The sequence below is a fragment of the Nanorana parkeri genome, unplaced genomic scaffold (genome assembly GCF_000935625.1).
Source record: "Nanorana parkeri isolate BGI_ZX_2015 unplaced genomic scaffold, ASM93562v1 scaffold849, whole genome shotgun sequence".
NCBI lineage: Eukaryota > Metazoa > Chordata > Amphibia > Anura > Dicroglossidae > Nanorana > Nanorana parkeri.
The window spans coordinates 323608-343968 of NW_017307117.1; the positions used below are offsets into that span (position 1 = coordinate 323608).

At 39.9% G+C, this 20361-nt stretch overlaps 1 protein-coding gene across 1 annotated transcript in view; it reads left to right on the forward strand.

Annotated features, from left to right (window-relative positions):
• UNC80 (unc-80 homolog, NALCN activator) overlaps positions 1 to 20361 on the forward strand; it is a 140888-nt gene that overhangs the window by 86647 nt on the left and 33880 nt on the right. Inside the window, exons 38-57 of the mRNA XM_018565464.1 lie at positions 82 to 265; positions 348 to 442; positions 1730 to 1819; positions 2910 to 3011; positions 4296 to 4476; positions 4586 to 4854; positions 6030 to 6164; positions 7068 to 7209; positions 8058 to 8154; positions 8291 to 8461; positions 9935 to 10037; positions 10102 to 10331; positions 10461 to 10661; positions 12537 to 12660; positions 12865 to 12990; positions 13873 to 13996; positions 15502 to 15708; positions 18383 to 18567; positions 18775 to 18940; positions 20161 to 20340. Coding sequence (XP_018420966.1) covers positions 82 to 265; positions 348 to 442; positions 1730 to 1819; positions 2910 to 3011; positions 4296 to 4476; positions 4586 to 4854; positions 6030 to 6164; positions 7068 to 7209; positions 8058 to 8154; positions 8291 to 8461; positions 9935 to 10037; positions 10102 to 10331; positions 10461 to 10661; positions 12537 to 12660; positions 12865 to 12990; positions 13873 to 13996; positions 15502 to 15708; positions 18383 to 18567; positions 18775 to 18940; positions 20161 to 20340 — 3112 coding nt within the window. The remainder of the gene's footprint in view (positions 1 to 81; positions 266 to 347; positions 443 to 1729; positions 1820 to 2909; positions 3012 to 4295; positions 4477 to 4585; positions 4855 to 6029; positions 6165 to 7067; positions 7210 to 8057; positions 8155 to 8290; positions 8462 to 9934; positions 10038 to 10101; positions 10332 to 10460; positions 10662 to 12536; positions 12661 to 12864; positions 12991 to 13872; positions 13997 to 15501; positions 15709 to 18382; positions 18568 to 18774; positions 18941 to 20160; positions 20341 to 20361) is intronic.

A 20361-nucleotide genomic window follows, 5' to 3' on the forward strand; every position in this document is an offset into this window, starting at 1 on the left:
CCAAATCTAAAGAAAGTTGTGCTTTAGTTCATGTTATATTCCATATATTCATGTTGTATCTCTTAACCATTGTTTTTTCAGGTGGGCCTTATTATGTACTTTGTGCGCACACCATGTGAGTGGGGCATGGATGCCATTTCAGCCACACTTACCTTCTTGTGGGAAGTGGTAGGATACGTGGAAGGTCTTTTCTTTAAAGACTTGAAGCAAACAATGAAGAAAGAGCAATGTGAGGTGAAGCTGTTAGTAACAGCATCCATGCCAGGTAAGGATACTCCCTAATCAGTGTTATCTGCTCCTGTTTCTCTATTGAATGACTAACGTCTTTATTTATTTTCTACTTGCAGGAACAAAGACACTGGTGGTTCATGGCCAGAATGAGTGTGATATTCCAACCCAATTGCCAGTGCATGAGGACACACAATTTGAAGCACTGTTAAAGGTAAGGCAAGCATTGTAAAAGAACAAACAAGCAAGAAAGACAGCAAAAGTAATTTCATTTGTTTCCACTGTTACAATTTTGTGAATACATTTTTGTTCAAACGTATGTCTTTGATGTGGTTAGACACTGGTCAGCATCTTCTGTAGGATGCTCTGTGTTTAACTCATATCCTAATGTAATTGATTTCAATATTGTAAGCACAACTTAGTGGCTGATATAAAATAGATATTTATGCACTATGCTTATTACATCAACTGTAAATCTGATCACAATTACCAAGCTATAACTTTCATCATCTGAGATCTTAATAGCTTTGTAATAAGGACCAAAATACACATGCAAACCTGATTGTGAATAATATACTTCATTTCCACTTTAAAGCCCCATTCACATTTCTCCAGGCCACTGCCATGCATGCCTTTCATTTTGAAAGAGCTGGCAACACATTGCAGTGGCCCGAAAATTGGACATGACTTTATTTTAATGCAGTGGACCACAACACACAATAGTGTAATCATCATTAATGGCATTGCAATACCGTTCCGTAGTTTGCGTGTTACAGTGCATTGTTATAATGTATAGTGAATTGGACTTTTGTTAAGGGGCCTAAAGGAAACCTGTATTAAGATAAGACTGTAGCTTACCAGTGCTAACCTCTCCTTTTGAAAATGCTAGATGAATGGCTGTTATGCAAATCCAGTGGCTTCAATACTTTTTGAGCAAGTGACCCAGAACGAGCATGAGGATTAGGAGTTTCAACTTAACCTTGACTTCCCTGGTTGCATGTTTTTCTGGGTGGGTGGGTGGCCAGGCTAATTTTTATAAGGAAGTAAACCATGCAGCCTAGATTTAATTCTTATCATATGTCTTCTTTAACTATAGCCACAGTCTTTGCAATCGTTACATAAATATTTGCCCATGATTTTGAGAAAAGCATTTAGCATGCAAGATTATCTGTATTCTTTATCTGCATTTGCTTTGAAGAGTTTGCTGCAGCCTCTCATTTTCTGCAGTATTGATTTACTGATGGTTGGTAGAAAATAAATTATCATGTTTTCCAGCAGTCTTTCTACGGCCTGGTATCATTTACATAGAGGGGTTTAGTAAGCATTGTAACTTGTATACTGAATTTGGAATCATATGGGCTTTCATTGTTGAGATGCCCCTGCTATTTGACCATTACTATAATTCTGATCTTTTGGCTTTAAAAGTTTTAGATTTTTCTTTTTGATCAATTTGAAATAAAACAATTGTGCCCTTAATTTTTCCTTCTACATTTCTCCTCAGGAATGTCTAGAGTTTTTTAACATAGCAGATTCACAGGCTGCAAATTACTTTCTCATGGATAAACGATGGAATCTGACTCATTATAATAAGGTAAGCTGAAGGTCTGATAAGCTGAACTAACTATGAACTGAGATGCATTAAGAGATTAATGTATTTATGCAGCTGTAGGTACCAGATGGTCTCTGCTTTCAATGGTGATATGCAAGAATGACTTTAATGCATATGTCAAGGCAAAGTTTAAGAGAAACATATTTAGTATATATCTTAGGAACACATGGAAGTGCTGAAAAAAACTGTTGATGTGCCAGAATTATAGTGTGCTCCTACCTTCCTCTTTGACATAACAAGGCAGCCCTGAATTCCTAAGCATGCGGTGTCAGCTATGCCTACTTTATTTTTGATAGAGTACAAAGAACACAAACCTCATCTCTATGATCCCTTTTTGTGCACAGGCAGAGAGCACAGGACATTTTTAGCTCATAGGATTTCTGGTAAATCAACAGGTATTTCTTACACTTATTAAACAGATATAATAATAAAACACTTTCAATTGTATATTTAGCAGTTCCAAAGGGAGCAATTAAGAAAAGTGCAATGTTAGGGTTTACATACACTTTAAAGAAATGCTTTAAAAAAAAAAGAATTCAACAAATAAATACAAGGTTAGACAAATGATTGCAATTAGTTTGGCTGCAGGTTGTTTTTAACAAATTCATATATACCATAGCAGCAGTAGTGATGTTCCAAATCCGTTTCATTTGCTTTGGGGCTTGTATTTAAAACATGTTTTAAAAGTGTACTACTAAGAACATTTCCTGATGCCCATAGCAAACAATCAACTCTCAACTGTAGTATTTGCAGCGCACGGTTGAAAATAACAGGGATTCTAATTGGTTGCATCAGGCAATATGAAATTGCTTGAACTTCCTTCCTTTTTTGGTAATAGTGGGGGGGAAATCTTTTTCTACAATGGTAGCTATGAGTGGGTGGTATTCGACAGGGGAAATCAGGTGGCGTACCATTGTAACAGGACTACAAGGCATTTTTCTGTTTGAGTCCTTTTTCCAATATCAGCTGAAAATCTAGTTGTTTGTCTTTGGTTGTATATGAATTAAAGTATTATATAAAACATGGGATAGTAATACCTCTTATTTGTGTTTTTAATATTAAATTCATTTAGACCTACGTACGTGACATTTATCCCTTTCGGAGGTCGGTTTCACCACAACTTAACCTGGTACACATGCCCCCTGAGAAAGGGCAAGAGCTGATTCAGAAGCAGGTATGTCAGTGTCATTTTATTTTGAAATTCTTGTGAGATTGACCTGTTAATTAGGCATAGCAAACGATGTGGTAGAAGTTACATCTGCTACAGGAGCCAGAGTCCCAGGGGACCCTGTCCCAAAAATGCGAGTAACGTTCCTTGTTATTTCAAAAATGAAAATATTACTGTAATGAATTAGTTAGGTAAGGTTTTTACTCTTACTTTGTTTTATTAAGAGACAATATTATACAAAATTGGTAATATATATAATAATGGGTAGCTATAATAGGTCCAAGTAGTTTGGTAACTAACAAATATTTCCAAGCAAATTTTTCTTTTTCTTTATATGTACACTCATCTCTGAATATGGTATCCAAGAAGTATTTGAAATATGAGCTCATCTTATAGATATTTAAAAGTACACTATCTTAGCATGCAGTAAAGGATATCAAACCTCTTAGATATTGCATGCTGTTGGTCCCTGTTGTGTAATAACAGCTATGTACTGTATGATTAATAGTATACAAAATATCGGTCTTTTTCAACTATATTCTTTCCTGACTCTTTAGTTCTCTCCAGCACTTTTGTTCTTGATCACATTTACCTCTACTGTAAACCACGATGAATGAGACGTTTATGAATTAGCATATTCATCTTAATACGTTAATGGGATATTTTAAATAAAGTACAGCAGGTTGACATAAAAAGGCATTAATACTTAGTGAAATAGGAAATATTGATCTAGCCCACAAATTGATTGCCTCCTCTGATGGTGGTCTCTTGTTATGCACAGACTGAGATTTCTCTATTATGTGAACAATTATATTAATGATAGCATATTATACAAAGGACAGAACTCTTATCTGATTAATTAGAGATGAATAAAGATAACTTGATGGCCTCAAGAGACATTAAGAAAGAAACAAGGAAAACATCTGTGTTATGTCTCTTTCCCAAATCATTACAGAAAGATATTTCTGCTTAAACAAAGAAAACACTCTTTTGATGGTTGCCTCATTTGTCAAGTCATGAGGAACTGGCCAACATGCTAAATAGTGGATGCCTATGCTGTGTTAAGGGAGGATTGATTACACATAACTAGAAATATGACAGCGTCTAAATTTTGCTGAGCCACTGCTTGAATCATGGAAAAGACATACTTGGGTACATTTATAGGTTAATCGCAAGGGCAATCATTTTTTCATTGTTGTGACTGACCCAACAAAGACCACAAAGTTGGCTGCTTTGACTTTTTGCTCTTTTTGTATTTGAGTATATTTGTAATACACTAAATATCCTTAGGTGTTTACTAGAAAACTAGAGGAAGTTGGAAGAGTTCTATTCCTAATATCCCTGACCCAAAAGATCCCTCCTGCGCATAAACAGTCCCATGTATCCATGCTGCAAGAAGATCTTTTACGTCTGCCTTCATTTCCAAGAAGTGCCATTGATGCAGAGTTCTCACTTTTTAGTGATCCACAAGGTAAACCATTATTTAGCATGACGCATGCATTTATGTAATGTTAGCAGTTTTACAATTCCATAGTAATGATTGCATAGTGGCAAATTAATTATTTTGCTAATTCTATTAGGTGGCAAAGAACTGTTTGGCTTGGACACGTTACATAAAAGCCTGTGGATAAAGCTGCTGGAGGAGATGTTCTTGGGTATGCCCAGTGAATACCCTTGGGGAGATGAGATAATGCTTTTCCTTAATGTCTTCAATGGAGCTCTGATTCTTCATCCAGAGGACAGTGCCCTTCTTAGGCAATATGCAGCTACTTGTATCAGCACAGCTGTACATTTCAACCATCTCTTTTCATTGAGTGGGTACCAATGGATTCTGCCCACTATGCTTCAGGCAAGTAAAGGATTATTGTTTTTCATGTTAAAAGTATAATAAGGTAAATGATTGTGGCAAGAGATATGATTAGAAGAACACAATTCAGTACTGTCCACGATACTTTTTAATTTGCAAAAACAGTTATAGTGCTGGATCATACAGCTGCACCTCCTGTATTGTGGTATACCTCATTCAATGCAATAAGTGCAACCAGGGCTGTCACAATGTTGAAACGGGCAAAAATTACAAAAAATGAATTCATCTACATACAGTAGACACACCATAAAAGAACATAGAAAATGATAAAAATACTCAGGAAAAGAAAACATTTGAACTACACCAAACTGAGATTGTTGTCTCTGCACATTTCTTCTTAAAGCGGAAATAAACCGATTTGTAAATTTTTTGTTTTTGCCTAATATGCAAGTATGCACATCATACTTGCACATTAGGGCACACCTGCTTACACGTGTGCCCTTTTCCAGTGCTGTCCTCATCTCCACCGCTAATACTTTGGAGTCCTCTTGGGCCATTGGGTGGCCATTCACAGCAATTTAGGGATACTGTGAATGGGTTACGTGTGTACACTTAATGGCGCATGCGCCATACAGTGTACTCAAAAGATAGAAAATTGCTGGGTGAGAAAGGAAGACTTTTTTTGGTAGAAGATATTTTGTATGTCTTTTGTGCCCAAAAATCCCTACCTCCCAGCAATTGTTTATAATTTTTCACTTTAACATTTTGCTACACCTTTTGTATCAGTACTGCTAGGACCTTAAAGGAGACGGTAGACCCACGAAAGCTTTCCTGAAAATTTTACATTATTTTGAGCAGAACTCACACACCTGCAACTGTTGCAGTTTTAATGTTGGTAACCCTATTTATACTATTCAGTTTACGTTTCCTTATGATACTACTCAGTTTGTATAAAACTGCTTCCTTCCTGTGTCTGCACAGGTTTTCATGATTGTGCAGCAGTTCCTACATGCTGGTGTCACTCAAACATTTACTTCAGTATAACTAACAGTGTAAAATGAGCATTATAATGGAGATCTTGCTACAACAGGGCTAAATGTGCCTTTAGTAGTGCTTTATTGTTGTCCTGTCCTGTGTCTGAAGATGTCTGCTTGTGTTTATGTCATTAATACATATTGCCATGCTAGGCAAAATAAAACACTGTTTTTTTCTCTTAGGTATATGCTGACTATGAGAGTAACCCTCAACTTCGCAAAGCCATTGAGTTCACCTGCAGACAGTTCTACGTACTGCATCGAAAGCCATTCGTGCTCCAGCTATTTGCCAGTGTTGCTCCTCTGCTTGATCTTCCGGTAAGAGGTTTTCTGCCATGGCTTTCTTTCACTTGTTTAATTAACTAAATGTCAATATTAACTCCTTATCTAAGATGTTTGTCCTTGCTATGCTAACATGTAGCATATAAAGTCTTCCCATAGATCAGAGCTACCAAGTTTTATTTATGTTGAGAGTCCAAATGTTGGTGATGCCATTCTTCTAGAAACCCTGTTTGGTTTTTTTATATTGTTCAGAGATCTTAAAGGATACTAGGCTCAATTTACAAAGCTTTCACACAAGAATAAGGCTCTCTAAGTTATCCATGTGACTGTAATTTTCAAATCTTATTGGGCTGTCATTTGAAAATGAGCATATTAATCCTGGTGTGTTAGCTTTTTAAATTGAGCCTATTGCTCAAAATAATGTATTGCCATGTGGGGATTCCAAATGTCATGAGCAAATTTGGCTGTCCAAATATTATATTTGCATTTTATAGATCTCTAGTTGTGCTCTTTTATGGTATAATGTAGTTAGCTGGATACTCACTCTTGGCAACCCTTTTGATAGTTGTGATATTAGTGCTTAGTATACTTATAAGGATATCGATACAGATATTATTAAGATAGTGATAGAGAAGCAGATGGTCAGGTCTTAAGTCAGGTGCCAATTAACATACCAGTATATTTTTGATCTTTGGGTGAACGCTGAAACGCCTGTGGAAAATCCATGAAAAATAGATACAGATCTATACAGATATACACTGTACATTTTATACGGATAGCATTCCTAGCAGAAATCAAGCCCAGGAACATTATTTCAATATCTATTAAGGGAATGTACCTTTTCTTTCCCTTCATAGGGCTTTTCTGTTGACAAAAATACAGTATTTTTTCATCAAACTTGTACTGTTGACTCTTCAAACCCAACTTGTTAATCCACAGGATGGTGTAAGCAGCAGCTCCTCTACTAAGGGTGTGTCTTCTCAGTGCTTGTTTGACCTTCTTCAGTCTTTGGAGGGAGAAACCGCTGATAATCTCGATATCCTCGAGCTGGTAAAAGCAGAACGTCCCCTGAAATCATTAGGTAAGTATACATTCAAAACATACAAAACAAAGAAAAACTTTGTGAAAAATGAAGTAAAGACTGTAGTTTGTGATTTTGAATTTCCAAAGAAAGTGATTTCAAAATAAAAGGAGACACTGCCACCTTGCCCATTCAGGGTAAGTTGACATTGTCTGTGCAAAGGGGCCCCCGACCCACTGAGACTTATTTTACTAGCCGCTGTCACTCCTTTTGCTTCCTCAGCCAGCAAGTGACTCACCCCACATGACAAGTTAAGTCTAGCAGTCTATTAGATTGTAAGCCCTCATGGGCAGGGGCCTCCTTACCATCTTGTCTTGAATTGTATTGTAATTGCCATGTCTTCCTTATATTGCAATGCGCTGCGTAAACTATTGGCGCTATATAAATCCTGTATAATAATAATAAGAATAATAGTAGGCAATCGCTATGCATGAGCCTTTGAACCTTCTAGACATTCCACACTGTCTCCCGCTCTCCTGGCCTATGGTGGGCTGGCTGCTGCCTGCACTCCAGCACTCTGTAAGTGACAGTAGGCAACAGGGTTAGTTTTCTCTGCCTGTGTGGAGCATCGAAACTTACTGCTGGAAGCTTCACATTCAGCAGAAAGACAACTTGGTGATGTCGGGGCCAGTAGAGAGCCTATTATAGAAAGCCTCTAATACTGCTAAATGTGTCAGAGGTTGAAGAAAATTACAGGGCTATTACTAAGAAAAGGCATAATGAATTGCTACAGCAAGAACAGCATCAGTAAGTGCTAATTTCAAACATGTGTGATAATCCTGAAGAGGGTTACATGATGACAGCGAGAGAACCAACAGTTAACCAGTGTGTGCTTCAATCCTATCTAGATTTCTGTTATGGCAATGAAGACATGGCATTCTCCATCAGCGAGTGCATAAAACTGTGTGTGACAGTAGTAGCCTATGCTCCAGAATCATTCCGCAGGTAACTAGCCTCTGCTGAGATCTTGAATTGTTTTTTTTTTTATTAAGTGAGAAGGTTGAGTCTGGGAAATTAGGTAAATCTATTTACAAGAAAAAGAAAAACAGTTGCATCGGTTTTCAATACTTTCAATTCTTAGCCTCCAGATGCTGATGGTGCTGGAAGCTCTGGTTCCCTGCTTTTTGCAAAAGTTGAAACGGCAGACAACACAGCTGGAGACAGTGTCAGCGGCTCGTGAAGAAATTGCTGCCACTGCTGCTTTGGCCACATCACTTCAGGCTCTTCTTTATAGTGTTGAAGCCCTAACAAGGTAAATGATACAAACAGGAATCACTGTTTCTGGCCCCATGCTGTTTTTCTATATGACTCTTTGCTCCCTTTGTTTTGAGGATGATTCTACCATCCCATTATGCATAAATAGAATGTATAGTGGCTTGGTGTTTTATTTTCTTTCGTAATTTTTTTAATGGTCAGCATTTAAGAAATAAAAATGTTATGCATTTTTCCTTTTTTTGTCAGGCGAATAAAATATATTACAAATTGAATATCAGACAGTCTTCTTTTCTTTTAGCAAGTGCAGCTTCTTTTCAAATGTTTTTTTCTGACTTGGTAAAAATGTTGTGATAAAAATCCTGTTGTTTAAATAGCTGAATAGGTCAAGCTGAAATTTACACAGAAAATGTATACAGAGGAGTAACTCGTCGCTTTTTTGGGATGGCTCATTCTGAGGTCTCAGTCAAATTTATACAGAGGAGTAACTCATAGCTTATTGGATGGTTCATTCTGAGGTTTCAGTTAGCTAACCATAAGGCAGGCAGCATTTGTTGTGCTGTCTCTTTTTGTAACCCATGGTGCTGCGGGAATTTTTTTCCATGCAATAAATGTTTATTATTCCTATATTTCCTTTTCACCCATAACCGTCAGCCTTTAAACTTCAAGACATCCCACACTGTTCCCCCTTACCTAAACATAATAATAAATAAAATATATTAGGGATGCACCGATACCTGATACTAGTATCAGTATTGGTCCTGATACTGGGCATTTTCATGAGTACTTGTACTCGTGAAAATGCCCTAATACTAAAGGCCAATACCGGCCCTTTACATTTGTACTCAGGAGTGGCTGCCTGAGGTCACGCGCTTGCTGGGGACCTCAGGCAGCCTGCTGGGGACCTTGCGGTGGCTGTCTTTTACAGTGCCGATCCGGCCCCACATCTCCTCTTCCTGCTCCCGGCAGAGCCCTGGACAGCACCACGCCCACCTGTATAGCCCTGTTGAGACACAACACAGCACTGGGGAGACCCAAACACAGTCCTGGGGAGACGCAACACAGAGCCCTGGTGACACCCGAACGCAGCCCTGGTGACACCCACATGCAGCCCTGGTGAGACCCACATGTCCTCTATAGCCAGTGCCTTTCTTTGTTGCTGAGATTTATAGTCCTCTGTAGCTGGTGGTATTCTGCATTGCTGTATAATGTATTGCTGAGATTTGTAGTCCCTCTACAGCTTGGAGTAAGTGGCAGAACTACTAGGATCACAGTGGTTGCAGCTGTGACTGGGCCCTGGTCCTTCACCACTGTTCTAAAATCATTCTTGTTTTAGAAAAAAATGCCACATGCCAAAAAAGGTATCGGTAATTGGTATCGGCAAGTGCTTGAAAAACAGTAACGGTATTGGTGCATCCCTAAAATATATACAAAATTATAAACATTCTTTTGAAACATGGTTTTTGGATATTTTACCACAAAGACAAAATATTAAATGGAGGATTTTTTTTAGGCCCATGACTGCACCCCAGATGAGCCGAGGTGATCAAGGCCACAAAGGAGCCACAACAGCTAATCACACTATGTCAGCTGGGGTCAACATGAGGTATTCGTTTATTTAACTCTGTGAAATATCTGAATTTTCTTGTACAATATCAAATAAAAGGTTACATTGATGACTTATTTGCCAGGGATAATCTTCACCTGCTGGAAGAAGGTCAGGGGTTACCCAGGGAAGAACTGGATGAGCGGATTGCTCGAGAAGAGTTTCGGAGGCCACGAGAATCTCTGCTCAACATCTGCACAGAGTTCTACAAACACTGTGGTCCTAGGCTGAAGATTCTGCAAAACGTGGCTGGAGAGCCACGTGTCACTTCTCTGGAACTCCTGGATGTCAAGTCACATATGAGGTTTGGGTCTTACTGGATCATTAGCTGGTCTTCTTAACAGAGATGATGAAAAATATTAGATCAAGAAATGGTCATAAAATACAGGAGTTTATAAACAATTCACCAGTTTTCGTGTCTCTCATATTTAAGGTTGGCAGAAATTGCGCATTCACTCCTAAAACTGGCACCTTATGACACCCAGACTATGGAGAGCAAGGGGCTCAAGCGTTACATCATGGAGATGTTGCCCATCACAGACTGGACAGCAGAAGCAGTGCGACCAGCCCTTATCCTTATCTTAAAGAGACTGGATCGTATGTTCAATAAAATACACAAAATGCCAACTTTAAGGTGAGCAGATGGCACAGAAACGTGCATTGAGTTTCTGATATTGCAAACCTTGAAGTAAGGGCATAATGCTTGATTACTTTCCTCTACTGCTGTCCACAAACAAGATTAATGTGGTTTCTTTGGGCAACAGCAGAGGAAAGAAACATATAAAAAGCACAGGTAAACAAAAAAACCCCAAAGGTAAGTAAATCTATTTGGTTCACAATTTAAAATTGATTACATAAAGTATTAAAGGAGAATTGTAATGAATGTCATTTTATAAATTAGAGTAATACAATATAATGTGTTTCAGGGAGAAAATTAGTATGAGTTGCATCTGGTATAGCAGGAAAAAACCACTTAGCATATCTTCTCTTGCTTGCAGAGTAGAAATGTATTTAGTTTTGTAGAATTACAGAAAATTGGTCAGTTTTATTTTACAATTTGTTTCGAATGCTTGTACGTTTTAAAACTGTAATTCTATCAATTTATTTTTATTAATTTTATAAAAGCCTTCTTTTGAAAAGTATACTTGTCCAAGCTTCAGAAAGCCCAATACTAGCTCTGAATATGTTAACTGGGGGCATCTACTGTTCAGAGGACGATTAGAGGGTCTCTCCTCTGATTCATTCAGATGACTTAAGCTGGCCATACACGTTACAATTATCTGCAGATTGTGTGTGGTCAGATGGAAAAGGTGCAACAGATTCCTCCATGTACACTTAACTGTGTCGATGGAGTAATCTCCACCTGGGCCAATCTGTTGCACTTTTTCCATCTGACTGCAGAAAATCTGCAGATAAGTGTAAGGCTTTTTAGGCACCTTTATTTAGATGTCTATGTGTGTGACTTGAAATCTTCCTATTCAGGTCTGTACAACTTAGCAGTAAGGGCCCATTACACCATCGTTATACTATGCATCAACGGGTGTGGCATCAATGCAGAGAATTTAAAATGGGCTGTCAAAGCACCACAATGCATCAGAAATGGTGCATACCTAATTTCTGGCAGTGCACGTCGATGCACATTCATAATTTGCAAGGTATGTTTGGGTGCCATTCACTGTGAATGGCATTACACCAACACATGTATCAATAGTGTGAATGTTCCCTAAACTGGCTGTCTGAAAGCTTGAAATACCAGACCTAGCCCAGCATTCAGCCATATCAGAAAAGAAAAAGAGCTGCTGCTGGTTTATGCAAGCAACTTTAGTCTTTCTTCAGAAAGCCACTGATGCTCCAAAACTGGGCTGCTCTCTTATACAAACCTCATGTCCATCAAGGAAAGTCAGGAGCTGGTCAACCACCCCCACCACACACACACACACACACACACACTAAATGTTGCCCATCACATTTAGCAGCCAACTACAAGATTCAAAAGGGCAGCTCTCAACATATCTTCAAGTCATTACTTGCATAATGAAGTGTCCCAGGATTTGCCATTTTTGGTGCAGTCTATAGAGGAAACTAAGGGTGTATGCAAGCACCCAAGGGTTCCTACTGTAGACTCCTGATGGCTGTTTACCAGCTTTGATGTAAGTCCAGGCACACTTTACTATCTGAGGGCTTTCTTGTAGGCTTAATGACCATCTGACTATCTCTGCCACTCAATGTGCTTTTTGCATAATTAACATTTTCTCATGACATTACTCTCATAGCCGCTCTTTAACAATACGCCTGTTTATTATCTAAATTAAGTTAAGCTATCTCAGTCACAGTTCATCACCAGGTATATTTTAGCTGATTTCTGTTGTTTTTACATATTTTAATGATGTTTGATGCTAATTTATTCAGAGGAAGATGCCTGTTCCTTAATGAATTGGATCTCCAGTTTAGTTTTGAAGCATAATTTTGCTGTTTTACTACTCTAATCTTACCTCCTGTTGTATTCCAGGCGACAGGTTGAGTGGGAGCCTGCCAGCAATTTGATAGAAGGGGTTTGTTTGACACTTCAGAGGCAGCCAATCATATCCTTCCTGCCTCACCTTAGGTCACTGATCAATGTGTGTGTAAATTTGGTGAGTAAGCGTGTATTGGAGGGCCCTCCGTTTTGTATCCGGGTCACTGTCTTACACATCTGTGCTTAATTCCTGCATGCTACATGGAGCCACATGTGAGGAAGTACTCAAATATGTGTTGTTTACATTCAGAGGTGTTTGTTCCCTATTCACATCAGTTACATTTGATTTAATTGCTTGACCTACAATGCATTTACTTTGCAGGTAATGGGTGTTGTGGGGCCCTCTAGTGTTGCAGATGGGTTACCTCTCCTCCATCTCAGTCCATACCTATCCCCTCCTCTACCCTTCAGTACAGCAGTTGTCAGACTAGTAGCACTGCAGATACAGGTTAGTATATGGCCTAATTTTCATATTATTCATTTTTTAATTGTTGATGCTGTAACTCCTAAAACCTCTGTGTGTATGTTGTGAAGACGTACAGATACTTTTACCCAGGACCTTACCCAGAAGAGCTTACAATCAAATAGGGATGACTATGAAAATTTTGCAAACTTAATGCCCAACTTCAACCAAAGAGGAAAATATCAGATCTCTCTGAAATTTTATTGATGCCTTTGTTACCTTTGGGGAGATTTCCATCCAATTCCTGTCTAAAGCTGGCCATACTCTATTAGCATGTCTGCCTAATCCTGTGAATTGGCATAGGTGGTCCTGGTGACACCCCGTGGCTCCACAATCAATCAAAGTCACTGTTTGGGTATTCTAACAGCCATGGCCACCAGCTGTTAGAATACAATAGCCGGCAGAGAAGGGGACATCAAGGGGCAATTAAGCGGTTTTCTGTAATTTAGCCTATGGGCTGAACAAAAAAAACGATACATCTAGGGCAAGCTTTACTGATATAAACCAGGCAGAAAAGAAAGTGGTAGAAAATCTCCCATACAGGTAGGCATTTAGTACTACTTAGACCAAGAAGAAGGGAAAACCCTGAAAGCTTGCTCTGGAAGTGTAACTGTTAGTGCAAATAAAGAAATATCACAGATAGTACTTGATTGTTTAGTTAGAAGCGCACTAATATGACTACAATCACTTTAAGCATGTCTATATTTGAAAACTCTAAATTTGACCTTTTTTTTTTTTAATTGATGGCTTTTTAACAATTTTACTGTCGTTATATTTATTTTTACAAATACCATCATCTTGTTTTAAACAGAGATAGGCTGGATGTTGAACAGATCAATGATGGTATGATTTATGTGTACGATTTAGGCTTTAAAAGAAGATTTCCCCTTGAGTCATGTGATCTCACCTTTCACTAACTTGGAAAGACGAGAGGGAATGCTTCTCAACCTGCTCATTCCTTTTGTGTTGACAGTTGGATCTGGAAGCAAAGGTTTGGCATTTGTAACATACAGTATAAACCCATAGTGCATATCAGTTCTCAATTTTTTTTTATTGTTGTCTAATAGCAGGGGCTTATATAATGTCAGCATATTCCATTGAACTGTGTAGAATAAAGACTAAGTATGATATATAAACAAAGAGATTTGTTTAGTGTTTGAAAACAAAAAAACCTTTTATACTGTAAAAATGTTCTAACATCTACATTCATACAAAAAGCATTAAAGTATATGTTGGTATTCAAGCATCAGTACAAGCAGTGCCATGCTTTTCATAAATATCATATGATGCAATGTAAAATTGACCTATCACTATAATGTATACTTCAAGTAGGGGTCGACCGATAGGGATTCTTTGGTGCCGATTATGGGCCACCTTTCAGGCCGATAACTGATATCAGGTACAGATATTCTGTTTACATCCAGCTGCACCAGCAGCTGAGTGTAAACAGCAGGCAGTCGTCTGACATTGGTTGACTCCCTGTTTTTGGTTTTTGTATTCTGACAGCAGCCGCTGTCAGAATACCAAATTAACTCTGTCTGTGCTGTGCTGACAGATCTCATTATCAGTTGTACACTAGTTTTGAACTGTACTAACAAAGGGTTAAAGATCTAGAAGCATTTTATGTTAACGAGAGGAAGTTTAGACTGTCCCTAGTCTTGCTATGAGGTCACTTTAGGCAAATACACTTTAAGCTGACCTTAGACAGTAGAGGACAGCTGAATGTGCAGATATAGTCTGACCACCCTAAGGCATACTTCACAGTCAGTTCTATCCTAAATGCAAATGCTTTTCTATTGCCTTTGAAGCGGGATGTGAAGGGCATTATAGATCAGTCATTCCCAACCAGGGTGCCGTGGCACACTGGGGTGCCTTCTTGCTTCTTCAGGGGTGCCTTGAAATGTTGTCATGGTAGGACTCGGATGTAAAGGGGTGCTTCTGATGTGAAGGGGGAACTCTGATCTCAAAAGAGGACTCTGATATAATGGTAGACCCTGATGTAAAGGGGGGCTTTTAATATGAAAGGGAGGCTTCTCATGTTAACAGAGCTCCTGATGTGAAGGGGAGAGTGCTTCTAATGTGAAGGGGGGCTACTGATGTGAAGGGGGGCTCCTGATTTTTTTTGCGTTAGGTCCCCCCTTAAAATCCATTACATTTTAGTCTGGAGCGCCTTTAGATTTTGCATACTTTTTAAGGGTCCAGTGTCTGAAAAATGTTTGAGAAACGCTGTTATAAATAATCAAACAAGGCTTTCTAACTTGCCCAATTACAATTGCCCCAGAAAAGACTCAGATGCAAAAGGTTTTCCAGTGAAGCCGTCTGTCATCCAATGTCTCTGAGTACCTGAAAGGATCTCCCACTGTTTGATCTTTGCCTAAGAAATGTTTTTAGTGTATGAGTGCAAACAGGCCTTTTTTATAAGCAACAGCTGCCTTAAAATGTTTTCATCTTCTGCCTACTCACAAGATCTATTTTGTAATTTCTTGGACCACTCAGATAGTCCCTGTCTGGAGCCGCCTGAAGTCTACTTGCTGCTGCAAACTGTGATAAATATTCTTCTGCCTCCACGAATCATAAGCACTTCCCGTAGCAAGAACTTCATGCTGGAGAGTTCACCTGCACACTGTTCTACCCCTGGTGATGCTGGGAAAGATCTACGAAGGGAAGGACTTGCAGATTCTACCAGTCAAGCTGCTTATCTTGGTGAGTAGTTTGATATTTTGTTTACATTACACAGCTCTATATCCCACAACTTCTTACATTCCTTACATAATCACCAATAGGATCCTATAACTGGTAAAGTGACCCTGTCATTAACTTAAAAGCATTGCAAAAAAAGTATTTTAAATGCTTACTTTCAGTGTTTTTCCTTTCCATAAATTATTTTTATTCTCTTGCAATATACCTTGAAAGCTGAACTCCAGGATAAGCAAATATTGTCTAAAGACAAGAGGCATGTATATTTTTACTTGAATCCCAGGGGTCTATTCACTAAGCTGCCGTAGGCAGCCAAGTGAATAACCGATCTAAAGTGAAGTGAGCCGAACGCTGAAATCAGCCGTACACCGACTAAAATCAGCTGTACATCGGCTTGCTGCGGCTGGCTTCAGGTCGGCCAAACATGCTCAGCATGTTTGGCTGACCCGAAGTGCAGAAGAAGTTCGACTCAGCCGATCCAACATCTGGATCGGCTGAGCCGAACCTCCGGCAGGCTACTCGCTGCTGTTCGGCCTATTCTCATAAATGCCGAACAGCAATAGCCGAGCGGCATTCGGCTCGGCACCTCTGTGGTACCGAGCAGAATAGAAAAACAGTTAAAAAAGTAGAAAAAATAAAATAGAAAACTATTGGGTGGAGCTAGCAGTGACAGCTAGCTCTGCCCAACTGTTTTCTATTGGCCAGGCGGTTCTGCTGCCGTCAGAATGATAACAAATTAAAAAATTAAAAAGCCAGCATAGGAATGCATAGCTGGATTCCTACTGGCTAGTTCACTTTGCAATAGCCAATAGCAAACTAGCTATTGCACCCGCCCTCTGCTGCTGTCAATCACCAGAAGGGGACCTGATGGAGAACTGGGCGTGAAATAGCCAATAGGAATCTAGCTATGCATTCCTATGCTGGCTTTTTTCTTTTTGACTGAGGGCGGCCAGCGGCCCCATGTCAGAAAAAAACAGATGACAAGGAAAGGTTTACTCTGCTCAATCAAGCAGAGTAAACCTTTCCAGGAGAAAGTGTTTCTCTCCTGGGCGGCCGGGAGCCGTATTAGACTCCCAGAGCATCCAGGATAGTAATGACAGATCTGTGTCCCTGGTTACCAGGTAATCAGGGACGCCTTCTGTCATTACACACTGAGAACCTGGAGAGGCCGTTGTGATATCATAGCGGCCCCGCCAGGTTCTCAGTGTGTAATGACAGATGGTGTCCCTGGTTACCTGGTAACCAGGGACGCTGATCTCTCTGCAAGTGGCCGGAGCCAGCCGTGAGATGACAGCTGGCTCCGCCCAGCTGTCAGAAGCAGGCTGTCGGCCGGCCAATGTCCGGCCCTTCGGCCAGCTTCGGCTTTCTCCTCGGCTCAGACGAGCCGTGGCATATGCCTTCGGCTCGACTGAGCCGCTCGGCCAACTTCGGGAGCTGTACGGGCTATAGTGAATAGCCCGTAAAGCAGCCCTTCAGTTCTACTAAACCGAAGGGGTCCTGGGGCCGAAGCTAGCCGAAGGATCAGCCGAAGCTACGGCTAGATCCTTCGGCTGCTTAGTGAATAGACCCCTTAGTGTCTTTTGTGTATTTCTTCCAGATCCGTGTAGTAATTCAGTGTGCAACTTTGCCTCTGTGCAGCAGCTTCCTGTAATAAAGACTAGTCAATGCAGATCTCTCTTCTTGTGTAGGGTGACTGGTCTTGTCTCTGCCACTCCTATAAATTTCTGCAGGCAGCCTGTAGTGGATGCAGCCTGCTGGGTCCCTCCCACAACCCTTCTCTCTGCACAGGCTATGTGCAGGACAGTGATGATATGAACACTACTTTTTCAAGGGTTTTTGAGACGTTATTGTACTAAGAGTTCAGCTTTAAACTTGACAAAAAATTGGATTGCTCCAGGAAGAGTCAATTCCATAGCACAGCCTCAACCTCCTTGTGTGCCATAGCCCTCTCCACTTCTAGTATTGTCTAGTTACTCTATGTGCTGAACCAAGTCATCATCCCTCTCTTCTCCTCCCTATTTATACTTATACCTTCTTCTCCCTATGTTAAATTTTTATGTAGCTAGGGTACTGGTGTCAGAGCAAAGAAAAATACTACAGTGACACTTGAGTGACATTTTTTTAGTCTGCTTAGGCAGGAGATATCAAATCAAATATGAGCATCCAGCAGCATTCTCAGGTTTTTTTTTAAATGTCTACACAAGGGAGGCATAGACAGGTAAATAACATGCTTAAAATACATTGCACATATATTCTTATGGAAAGTTTTTTGTTAAAATAAATAGTCTGGCAACAGAGTGTCTTTACCACTGCTTTGGGCACTAAGGACAGGAGATATAAGTCTTTCTTACAAAACCTGTTTCTATAAGCATGCTTAATCATTTCAGTTGAGTATGCATGTTATGCATGTATGTACTAAGCATACATTCTCAACTATGCATCCTGGGGAAACAAAAGAGAAAGTTCAGGAACATTCTTGGGTTTTGGGCAATCTATTTTTTACTCAGATTGGTAGGCCATAGGGGTCTGTAAGGGTGGCATTGTTGAATAGACATATACAGTATCTACTGTAAATCTATATCTATGTATTTGTCTATGCATAAACAAAGTAGGTAATTTCCTTTACTATGTTGATCATAGAGCGCCACAGTTATGTCTAAATCATGTATTCTTTTAACAGCTCTGAAGGTTATTTTGGTCTGCTTTGAACGCCAATTGGGAAGTGAATGGTATCAACTTAGTCTGCAAGTTAAAGAGATGGCGTTGAGGAAAGTGGGGGGATTGGCTCTTTGGGACTTCCTCGATTTCATTGTAAGAACTCGGATCCCAATATTTGTTCTTCTTAGACCGTTCATTCAGTGTAAGGTGAGAACTTTTCTAATAGTGAATACCAATGTTTATATTGAAATATTGCAAGACTGCTTTATTTCATGTCATTGCTAAGTTTTTCATGTCAAAGTCAAGCATCTGATTCTAAACAGCAACACTTAGTTGTGTTCGTATTGTAGAACGATACAGTTGTTTGACTCATTGGGTTTACAAGGATGAATTTGTCTCCCACTCGCCCAATAGTTGCTAGCACAGCCAGCAGAGACTCAGGAAGAGCTAAGTGCACGGCAGCACATAGCAGACCAGCTGGAGAGGCGTTTCATCCCAAGACCTCTGTGCAAGAACTCCCTTATTAATGAGTTTAATAATGAGTTGAAGATCCTAAAGGAGGCAGTTCACAGTGGGTCAGGTAAGACCATGGCAATCCTATATGTGCAGTTTAAATGTATAAACTAGACATTCTTTACTTTAACATACCGTATATACTCGAGTATAAGCCGAGTTTTTTAGCCCATTCTTTTTGCTGAAAAGTGCCCCACCTAAAATTGAATCTGCCAACACATATTGCTGGATCCTGTGTTAGAAAAAAGACTAAATGCTAGCATTCATGGTGGCAGGAGACTTAACTTGAATGCAAGCTCTTCATATTATCATAGCCCTTTTCCTTGATGTTTATGTTTATCTCTTGTGGCTGATCTCACGGCTAGCTTCGTCCAATTGCAATGACAGATCCGGGTCCCCAGGCCCTCTGAGGACGCTGAACTATCATTAAACAATGACAACTTGGCGGAGCCGGTCGTGACGTCACGACCGGCTCCGCCCCGTTGTTATTCATTGGCCGTGACCTGCTAGAAGAAGCTAGAAAGTCTTGGCCAATAGGAAACAGTTGGGCGGAGCTAGCTGTCACTACTATTTCCGCCCCATTTGTTTCTTTATTTTTTAAATTTTTTAATAATCTTTGATTTTTTAATTTCTTTTTTAAATCTTTATTTTTTTAAATATATCATTTATTGACATTTGTAAACTTTTTTTTCTACTTTTTTTCCCCCTACTTTTTTCACTGTTTTTCTATTCTGCTCGGTACCACGGAGGTACCGAGCAGAATAGCCGAGCCAAGCCGAATGCCGCATTTGGCTATTGACTCACTGCCGTTCTGCCCCTATGAGAATAGGCTGAACGGCAGCAAGTAGCCTGCCGGAGGTTCGGCTCAGCCGATCCAGATGTTGGATAGGCTGAGTCGAACTCCTTCTGCACTTGGGCTCAGCCAAACATGCTGAGCATGTTCGGCTGAACCGAAGCCAGCCGAAGCAAGCCGATGTATGGCTGATTTCAGCCGATACAAGCCGATACAAGCCGTACAAGCCTGAAGTGAATAGCCGAACAGCATTCGGCAGCTTTGTGAATAACCCTCTATGTGTTTTTAGTATAGTGCATTAAAAAAATCTGCTTGCTGCATTTTTTATGGTTTCCAAAAGTACATATTCCCTTGGAATAAAACTAAGACAATTTAGGTACATTTAAGAGTTTATCTAACTTTGCTATTATTATTGTATTCTTATTATGTTGACTTGTAATTTGTGCAAAGCAAAGTGACTCCTATGTCTCTGTTTATCTTACTCCTTTTCCAAGCATATCAAGGGAAGACATCCATCAGCACAGCTGGAACCTCCACCTCTGCTTACCGCTTGAGTTTGGCCACAATGTCTCGCTCTAACACGGGAACTGGAACAGTGTGGGAACAGGACAGCGAACATTCCCAGCAAGCCTCACAAGACACACTCAGTCGCACTGACGAGGAGGAGGAAGAAAGTAAGTTGGAGAGCCCTGGAT